General features: G+C 45.5%; 2 protein-coding genes across 2 annotated transcripts in view; both read right to left on the reverse strand.

The window, feature by feature from the left end:
- HDHD2 (haloacid dehalogenase like hydrolase domain containing 2) overlaps positions 1–277 on the reverse strand; it is a 16,766-nt gene extending 16,489 nt beyond the window's left edge. The window contains exon 1 of the mRNA XM_015828525.1: positions 259–277. The gene's annotated coding sequence lies outside the window, so the exon portion shown is untranslated. The remainder of the gene's footprint in view (positions 1–258) is intronic.
- A 3,728-nt stretch (positions 278–4,005) lies between these two features.
- Positions 4,006–9,842, reverse strand: IER3IP1 (immediate early response 3 interacting protein 1). The gene is made up of 3 exons (XM_015828524.2): positions 9,731–9,842; positions 6,270–6,371; positions 4,006–4,242 (listed from the first exon to the last, which is right to left on the reverse strand). The coding sequence occupies exons 1-3, from the start codon at positions 9,819–9,821 to the stop codon at positions 4,187–4,189; spliced, it is 249 nt and encodes an 82-aa protein (XP_015684010.1). The 5' UTR covers positions 9,822–9,842; the 3' UTR covers positions 4,006–4,186.
- Between the last annotated feature and the right edge of the window lie 472 nt (positions 9,843–10,314).

Consider the following 10,314-nt stretch of genomic DNA (forward strand, 5'->3'; position numbering starts at 1 on the left):
AGAAGAAGAAGAAGAAGAAGAAGAAGAAGCAGCAGCAGCAGCAGCTTGGAAGGAGCTACCAGGAAGGACAGAGATGCATGCAGAGGCACGCCGTGCACCCTCCCCACCATTGCATTCTTTGCTCTTCCTGTTTCACCATTGCCTCCATCAGCCCTGCTGCATGCAGACCTGCCCCCATTAAGGAGGAAAGCAGCCCCACTCCTTGCCACTGTCACGAGGGGGAAGGAAAACCGCCCCCTGCGCCCCTCCCTTCCCTACCTGGAGACCCAGACGGCCCCTCCTGGCTGCCCACAAAAGCTCTGCAGGCTGAGTTTTTCGTTGACAGGGGGGCAGCGCCTCCCCCTCTTTCACCCCCTTGGTATCGTCCCCGCCATGGGTGACGCCTCGGGTTGGACTGTACTATTACGATAGGCAGGAGGGGCCAGCCAGCCTTCTCCCGAGCACCCGTCATTGGGGTTTGGCGGAAGGTCCCGTCGCTTAAGGACCATTTGGGGGCGTCTAAAAGAACTGCCTGTGCGGCCCTTCGATTCTTTTTTTCCCCCCTCTCTCTTCAGCAAGCGAGATATCATTTTCCTAAAAAGCACCAATAAATGTGTCCCTTAATCGAGATGATTGTTACTTAGTTTGCGTCCTGGTCGACTCTAACATTTTTTAAACAGGCGGCTAGGTAAACGCCTTTGTGATCTCATTGATGCTACAGTATATAGATCGGGAGTCTCTAATCTTGGTCACGTTTCAGACTTGGGGAATTCTGGGAGTTGAAGTCCACAAGCCTTAAAGTGGTCAAGTTTGGAGACCCCTGTTATCGATTGTCATCTATTTAAGAAGAGGCTGGTCACTAGACTAGTCACTTGTCTGAAATGGTATAGGTTCTCCTGCTTCAGCAGGGGGCTGGGCTAGAAGACCTCTAAGGTCCCTTCCATCTCCTACCTATTCTATTCTATTCTATTCTATTCCATTCCTCCAATATTCTATTCTATTCTATTCCATTCCATTCCTCCAATATTCTATTCTATTCTGTAATTCTATTCTATTTTCTTTATTCTATTCTATTCCATTCCTCCAATATTCTATTCTATAATTCTATTCTATTCTATTTTTCTTTATTCTATTCTCTATTCCATTCCTCCAATATTCTATTCTATAATTCTATTCTATTCTATTCTATTTTTCTTTATTCTATTCTCTATTCTATTCCTCCAATATTCTATTCTATAATTCTATTTTATTCTATTTTCTTTATTCTATTCTATTCCATTCCTCCAATATTCTATTCTATAATTCTATTCTATTGTATTCTATTTTCTTTATTCTATTCTCTATTCCTCCAATATTCTATTCTATTCTGTAATTCTATTTTATTCTATTCTCTATTCTATTCTATTTTCTTTATTCTATTCTCTATTCTATTCCATTCCTCCAATATTCTATTCTATTCTATTCTATTCTATTCTATTCTATTCTATTCTATTCTATTCTATTCTATTCTATTCCATTCCTCCAATATTCTATTCTATTTTCTTTATTCTATTTTCTATTCTATTCCATTCCTCCGATATTCTATTCTATTCCTATTTCTATTGGCTACTACAGTAGAAAGTACATTCCTGTTGAATTTCTGCCTACATATAGGGCCCTAGATCGCAAAGGAGATGGGATACAGGAACCTCTGATTGTAAACTCAGGGAACCCCCAAACTCTGGAAATTCATTACTATTGTATTTCTTCAAGAGAACAATGGAAGACACTCTTGTTCACCACAAACTGCCTTTGAGTTTGCTGTTGTTATAGTTTTCCTTTTATTGCAATGGCAGACAGACCTTTTTCCTTCTCTTGTAAACTGCTCTGGTCTCCTTGGGGAGAAAAGGCAGTATAGAAACAGTCATTATGATACCAGATCAACATCCAAGAGCTGCTAAGCCATGATTCCCTGTAGCCAGTCTGTGAATAATGGCAGAAAGAAGGAAAGAAACACAGCCTATTGTGGTCAGTCAGACTCAAAACGTTTTGATGTGAGATTAACTTGGCATGGAGAGAGAAAACACAAGTCACTTTTCAGGATAGCTTTTTAAAATAAAATTTGTACTGCTTTTAAAATAATCACACCAAGAAAAAGCAGAACATATATACGTTATAAAAATACGTAACGAGTACTTGAAAACAAATGAAACAAAATACGAAAGAATAAGATGTAGAGTATATCTAATTAGAACAATAAAGTTACAGTTCTAAATCTAATCTGGTACAAACATTATTTCTATAATACTCTTATATGACTATATCTTTTAATATTGGAGGTCTTCTAATCCAGCCCCCTGCTGAAGCAGGAGAACCTATACCATCTCAGAGAAGTGACTGTCTAGTCTATTCTTAAAAACCTCCAGTGATGGAGCGCCCACGATTTCTGGTGGCAAGCTGTTCCACTGGTTGATTGCCCTCACTGTCAGGAAGTTTCTCCATAATTCCAAGTTGCTTCTCTTCTTGATCAATTTCCAACCATGTTTCTCGTCCTTCCCTCTGGTGCTTTGGTGAATAACCTGCCCCCCCTTCCTTGTGGCAGCCCCTCAAATACTGGAATACTGCTATCATCTCTCCCGTTTCTTCTTTTATTTTTATTTTATTTATTTTCTTTAGAGTAGGCAAACCCAAGTCCCGCAGCCGTTCTTGGACCTCTGGACGCCGCTTCCAGAAATCCATTCTGAGCCTCGGAGGCCTCCCCCGGACATCCGGAAGCGGCATCCACACAGAGAATCGGTTGTTCACGTATCCGAACCCCACCACTGCTTATGACCCAGTCTGGAATCCCAATGGTTGGGTCTCCCTCTGCGGTCTTGTGACCCAACTTTGTGTGGCTTGGCAATATGGACACGTTTTACGGCGGCTTGCAGCATCCTGCCATGGCAGGACCGCATTTTTATGATTACAGTACTTCCTTCCTTCTGGTTTTCGGCAAAAGCTGCCTCCTTGGCGAACTACCGCTTTTGCTTCGCAACTGCAACCTTCACTTCACCACCAGCACAAAACAAGTTGTAGAATTGAGTTGGGGATGATATATATATATATATATAAACACTAAATCATTTTTTAGGGGGAGAAAAACCCTCAGTGACTGAATTTCAGTCCGAAGCTTAAAAGAATATAGGAATAGCACCTTTAGACCAGGGCTTTTCAACCTTTTCACCCATTTTACCACTTTTAGGATATGGCAACATCCGAGTACCACCAGTCGCCTAGCAAGGTGTCAAAAACTTGATGACCCCCCCAAAAGGAAAAAAGTGATAAAGTACAGGTAGCCCTCGACTTACAACAGTTCGCTTAGTGACTGTTTGAAGTTACAATGGCCCTTAAAAAAGTGCCCCTCCAAGCCACAGCCGAGCAAGACACCTGCCCGCCCGCCCGGCGGCGCTCTTCCTCCTGTCCGAAGTTTTCATTGTTGTGAGCATTTCTGTTGAGGATTGGCAGCAGGGGTGGGGGGTGTTTGGTTTTTATTCCCCCCGTCTGCTGGGTGGTTGCAGCAGGTTTTGGTCACTTCACATGACCCTGGGACACTGTGACCGTCGTAAATATGAATCAGTTGCCAAGCATCTGAATGTAAATCACAAGACCCTGGAGAGGCTGCAACATCCCAGCTGATCGGCGCTTCTTCTGGGCTCAGCAGAAGCGCCAGGATCAGCGCTGAGTTCCAGCTGGATCCTGGCGCTGATCCTGGTGCTTCCGCTGAGCCCTGACAGCCCCGAAGAAGCGCCAATCAGCTGGAAAGCGGCACTGATCCTGGCGCTTCCGCTGAGCCCTGACAGCCCTGCAGCTCCAGCCGTCTCTCGCTCAGGCTTGTGCGGTGCTGCCACCGGTTCAGCTCCTTCCCCCCCCGCTACTACTTTTCTAGTGATGGTCGCGTACCCCCTGCCAGGTGCCAATGTACCACAGGTGGTACCCGTACCACTGGTTGAAGAGCCCTGCTTTAGACTATTGCCACAATACGTAGAGGGGAAAAAAAACCTGGCTGAATTTAATTATTGGATTTAATGAACTGGAGTGTCTATTAAGCAATACGTTAAATATAAACGGCATCTTTATTGAGACCAATAGGCAGCTTCTTCAGAAGCTCTCCTCAGATTGGGTCCCGAGTGCAAAGCGGTCTTCAGTCCGTTGGCTTTAGACGCTTAACCAGATTTTTCTGAAGACGATTTCAACCGAATAACAGCAGCAGCACAATTGTCACCGTGTTCACTCCAATTAATGGCACTGAAAAAAAAAAAGAGAAAGAAAAGGGTCATTTCAAACAACAGCCTGTTGTATTAAACTCAAAAGAATCGCTAAAGGGGGGGAAAAAAACCCCATCATTTCTCTTTTCTCCGTTCCTTTGTGGTTTTGATAATTTTTCAGAACCCGACTTAAATGGGACAAGAACAAGGCTTTAATGAAACGGTCCGTGGCAAAGTTCGCTTCCAAAAAAATCTTTCTAAATTGCTTTTGACCCTGGGATGCTGCAACCGTTGTAAATACATCCTAGTTGCCAAGTGCCTGGACTTTGATCACCTGACTACAAGGATGCTGCAACAGTCATAAATGTGAGTCACTTTTTTCAGTGCAGCTTTAACTTTGAGCAGTTGCTAAATGAATAGTTGCCAAGTTGAAGACTATCTTAATGGCTTTTCTTCCAATAATAAGTTATCTGTATCTGTGTTTACGTTCTTTCTTGCTTTTTAAACATACATTATCCAGCTCAATGGGAGCTGTCTGTCTGTTTATCATCATCTGTCTGTTTCTGTCTATCTATCTATCTATCTATCTATCTATCTATCTATCTATCTATCTATCTATCTATCTATCTATCTATCTATCTATCTATCTATCTACCTACCTACCTAACCTATCTATCTCTGTCATCTCTATGTCTGTCTTCTATCCATCCATCTATCCATCCATCCATCTGTCATGTCTATCTGACTATCTCTGTCATCTCTATCTCTGTCTGTCTTCCATCCATCCGTCTTTCTGTCTGTCTATCGACCTACCTAACCTATCCATCTGTCATCTCTAACTCTGTCTCCTATCCATCTATCCATCCATCCATCCTACCTATCTCTGTCATGTCTGTCTTCCATCCATCCATCCGTATCATCTATCTATCTATCTATCTATCTATCTATCTATCTATCTATCTATCTATCTATCTATCTATCTATCTATCTATCATCTATCTATCTATCTACCTACCTACCTAACCTATCTATCTCTGTCATCTCTATGTCTGTCTTCTATCCATCCATCTATCCATCCATCCGTCATGTCTATCTGACTATCTCTGTCATCTCTATCTCTGTCTGTCTTCCATCCATCCGTCTTTCTGTCTGTCTATCGACCTACCTAACCTATCCGTCATCTCTATCTGTCTCCTATCCATCCATCCATCCATCCATCCTACCTATCTCTGTCATGTCTGTCTTCCATCCATCCATCCCTATCATCCATCTATCTATCTATCTATCTATCTATCTATCTATCTATCTATCTATCTATCTATCTATCTATCTATCTATCTATCTATCTATCTATCTATCTATCTATCTATCTATCTATCTATCTATGTCATGTCTGACGATCTGTTATCTCTCTCTCTGTCATCCATCCATCCCTGCCTGCCTGCCTGCCTGCCTAGTCTGTCTAATCTATCTAATCTATCTAAAGCCAGTTTGGTGTCAATGTCAGTCACTGGCCTAGAACTAGGAAGACTGTGAATTTTAGTCCTGCCTTAAAGCATGAAGGCTGACCTTGGGCCAGCCTCCCACCCACCCCAGCCCCCACTCACCCCAGCAAACTGTTTCCAAAAAACGCACTACCAAGAAAATTGCATGGACTTGACCTGGCCCTTCCCAGGAGCCAATACTGAGTCCGAGGAGCAAAACCCAAAAAACATTACAGGTAAGTCCCCGACTTAGAACCACAACCTTGCCTCAAATTTCCGTTGCTAAGCCAGACAGCTGTTAAGTGAGTTTTGCTCCATTGACTCTGCTTGTCAGAAGGTCGCAAAAGGTGATCACGTGACCCTGGGAGACTGCGACCGTCATAAATACGAACGGGTTGCCAAGCGTCCCCAATTTGATCCCGTGAAAGGGGGATGCTGAAATGGTCATTTTTTTTCAGTGGCGTTAAAAAGTCCGAACGGTCACTGAATGGAACGGCTGTAAGTGGAGGATTACCCTGTACTTGGGAAGGCGATTCATCCCCCGACTGCTTTGTACCAACGGCGTGTATTATTTTCCTCTTACCTCTCATAACTGTCCGAACAGATCGGATCAGGTTCATTAACTGCCCTTTGATCCCTGGCTCTTCTCCGAATCCTCCGATACCTTGATCCGTTCCCCAGCCAACTGTATGGAGAAGTTTTATTTGGGTTAAAGCAAGGGTAAGATAAATAAGCAGTGATATAACTCAGTAATCTGTCTTAGAAGGAAAGGCCCGTTTCAGACCCAAACCTAATGAACAGACAAATTTCTCCTTTTTTTAAACATCGAAGGAAGGAACAAAACGAACAGAAATGAAGACGCAAAATGAAGCGTAACATTCAAAATGGCCGAAGAGCAGAATTTCCAGGAATTGGAGAAGCAGTAGAAAATTAGCTCTTCGTGGAAAACTGATCGGAGAAAATTAAAATGGTAAATGATCCGATCGTTATTGAGAAGCATCACTGTTTAAATCTGATAGATAACAGAAAGCTCTTAAATCTTGAACGCAGTAGTAATTGCTAGAATACAGAATAGAATAGAATAGAATAGAATGGAATGGAATTACAGAACAGAATAGAATAGAATGCGGAGTGGAGTGAAGTAGAGTAGAGCTGGAAGGGACCTTGGAGGTCATTAGTCCAACCCTCTGCTCAGGCAGAAAACCCTATACCATTTCAGACCAATGGCTGTCCAGTCTCTTCTTAAAAACTTCCAGTGTTGGAGCATTCACAGTTTCTGGAGGCAGGTTGTTCCACTGGTTAATTGTTCTCACTGTCAGGAAGTTTCTCCTTAGTTCTAGGTTGCTTCTCTTCTCGATCCGTTTCCATCCGTTGCTTCTTGTCCTGCCTTCAGGGGCTTTGGAGAATAGCTTGACTCCCTCTTCTTTGGGGCAGCCCCTGAGATACTGGAACACTGCTATCCTGTCCCCCCTAGTCCTTCTTTTCATAACCCAGGACAGTGCAGCTGTCATAAATACATGCCAGTTGACAAGCGCCTGAATTTTGATCACATGACCGTGAGGCTGCTGCAACAGCCGCAATCATGAAAACTGGTCGTAAGTCACTTTTTTCAGCACCTTCGACAGTCACTAGACACATGGTTGTAAGTTGAGGCCAACCTGTACTAAAAACCAGTATGTGGGAACTAGTTAAATACAGGTATTCCTTGACTTACAATTATTCATTTAGATGATCCAAGGCCTGGAGACTAAAACATACAAAGAACGGCTGTGGGACTTGGGTTTGGGCAGTCTAAGGAAAAGAAGAAATAGGGGAGACATGATAGCAGTCTTCCAGTATTTGAGGGGCTGCTACAAAGAAGAGGAGGGGGTCAAATTAGTCTCCAAAGCACCAGAGGGCAGGACAAGAAACAATGGATGGGAACTGATCAAAGAGAGAAGCAAGCTGGAATTAAGGAGAAGCTTCCTGACAGGGAGGACAATCAACCAGTGGAACAGCCGGCCACCAGAAACCGTGGGCGCTCCATCACTGGAGGTTTTTAAGAAGAGACTAGACACCTGTCTGAGATGGTATAGGGTTTCCTGCCTGAGAAGGGTTGGACTAGAAGATCCAAAATCCCTTCCAACTCTATTATTATTATTATTATGTGCTCTCTGAGCTTGGTTGCTGGCTTGCACACATTTCATTATCAATATTCATTAATACCAATAACAGAGAATATTTGCAGGGTTGAAACAAGGGGTCCTTGGTGCTATCTGAACTTGGTTTTCTTGCAGACATCTCATGACCCAATAAGGTAACATCATCAGCGCCGAGTGGGTTTTGGAATGAGGAAGGGAGGAGGAGAAGGACAGCAACTGTGGGGTCCTTGGTGGTCTCTGAGCCTGGTGGTTTTCTTGCAGATGTTTCACGACCCAGCTAGGTAACATCATCCGTGTTGAGAAAACAGTGGGTTTTGGGAGGACGACGACGACTGCAGGGTCCTTGGTGCTATGTGAACTTTTTTTTACAGTAGAAGAGTGCCAGAAAGGGACCTTGGAGGTCTTCTAGTCCAGCCCCCTGCTCAAGCAGGAGAACCTGTGCCATCTCAGACAAGTGACTGTCTAGCACCTCTTCTTAAAAATCTCCAGGGATGGAGCGCCCACGATTTCTGGAGGCAAAAGCTGTTCCACTGGTTAATTCAATCAATGAATCGATAAATCAGAATAGAGCTGGTAGGGACCTTGGAGGTCTTCTATTCCAGCCCCCTGCTCAAGCAGGAGAACCTATACCATCTCAGACAAATGACTGTCTAGTCTCTTCTTAAAAAACTCCAGGGATGGAGCGCCAACGATTTCTGGAGGCAACTTCTGTTCCACTGGTTGATTGTCCTCACTGTCAGGAAGTTTCTCCTTAACTCCAGGTTCCTTCTCTTCTTGATCAGTTTCCAACCGTTGTTTCTCGTCCTGCCCTCTGGTGCTTTGGAGAATAATGTGTCCCCCCTCTTCTTTGTGGCAGCCCCTCAAATACTGGAACACTGCTATCAAATAGAATAGGAGCTGAAAGGGACCCTGGAGATCTTCTAGTCCAGCCCCCTGCTCGAGCAGGAGAACTACACCATCTCAGACAAATGACTGTCTAGTCTCTTCTTAAAAGCCTCCTGGGATGGAGCACCCACAATTTCTGGAGGCAGGCTATTCCGAAGGAAGGAAGGAAGGAATAGAGAATAGAATAGAGAAATGAAGAATATAATAAAATAGAAAATATGGAATGGAATAGAATTATGGGATGGAATAGAATAGAATAGAATAATGGGATAGAATAGAATAGAAAATATGGAATGGAATGGAAAGGAATGGAATAGAATTATGGAATAGAATAGAATTATGGGATGGAATAGAATAGAATAGGAGCTGGAAGGGACCTTGAAGGTCCTCTAGTCCAGCCCCCTGCTCAAGCAGGAGAACCTATACCATCTCAGACAGGTGAATGTCTAGCCTCTTCTTAAAAACCTCCCTTGATGGAGCACCCACGATTTCTGGTGGCAGACTGTTCCGAAGGAAGGAAGGAATAGAGAATAGAATAGAGAAATGAAGAATAGAATAGAAAATATGGAATGGAATGGAACTATGGGATAGAATGGAGTAGAATTATGGGATGGAATAGAATAGAACAGAACAGAATAGGAGCTGGAAGGGACCTTGGAGGTCCTCTAGTCCAGCCCCCCGCTCAAGCAGGAGAACCTCTACCATCTCAGACAGGTGACTGTCTGGTCTCTCCTTGCAGACGTCTCATGGCCCAACAAGCTAACCTCATCAGTGCTGCGAAGGGGGGGGGGGTTCTGGGAGGGGAAGGTGCTCCCCGAACTTTTTTTTTGCAAACGCCACGTGACCCAACGAGGCAACGTCATCAGCAGAGGCCCCGCCCCCCGTAATTTCAACCCCAATCCTGTATTCCCTGCATCAGCTTCACCAACCCCTCCCCCACCCACCTCCCCACAGGACCCGGAAGTGGTGGCCCCCTCCTCTCCCCTCCCCCTCCCAGGGGGCTTTGCGGCGGACTCACTCCGGCGGAGGAAGCGCTCCTCGTGCAGCACCGCGATGGCGTTGACGAAGAGCAGCGCGGCCTGCAGCAGCGCGTACAGCGTGAACGCCATCCCGGCAGCGCCCGCGCCGCCGCCGCCGCCACCGACGACAACGCCGGCTTCCTCTGCGCACGCGCGGCGGCGACGGGAAGGGGGCGGAGTCGACGCGGCGCCTGCGCCGTCGCCGCCGCCGGCTTGCTCTGCGCACGCGCGGGGGCGCGCCCGGAACGTGGCGGCGGCGAGGGGAGGTCGGGGCCGACGCAACGTCACAGAAGGAGGGGGCGGGCCCTAGCAGCTACTCCCTCCCCCTTTTCACGCACGCGTGAGGGAGGGCGGGGGCCCGTCGCCTCCCTCCTCTGCTGCTTCTCCAGCCGGGCGCCCTCGGGCGACGGGCAACTAGCACACCCATCATCCGCTTCTGGCGCCCCAGGAGGACGCTAGGACGTAAAGCGAGTGAAAAGGCTCTTGATTTGAGGGAGGGGTCCTCAGACCCAGAACCTTTGCTCTGTGAGGGGAGAACTTTATTTTAGACGTTTTTTCCCGCCCTTTTTTGAAAGTTTGGAGT

Source organism: Protobothrops mucrosquamatus, unplaced genomic scaffold (assembly GCF_001527695.2).
Source record: "Protobothrops mucrosquamatus isolate PMUCROS unplaced genomic scaffold, P.Mucros_1.0 scaffold4619, whole genome shotgun sequence".
Classification (NCBI taxonomy): Eukaryota; Metazoa; Chordata; class Lepidosauria; order Squamata; family Viperidae; genus Protobothrops; species Protobothrops mucrosquamatus.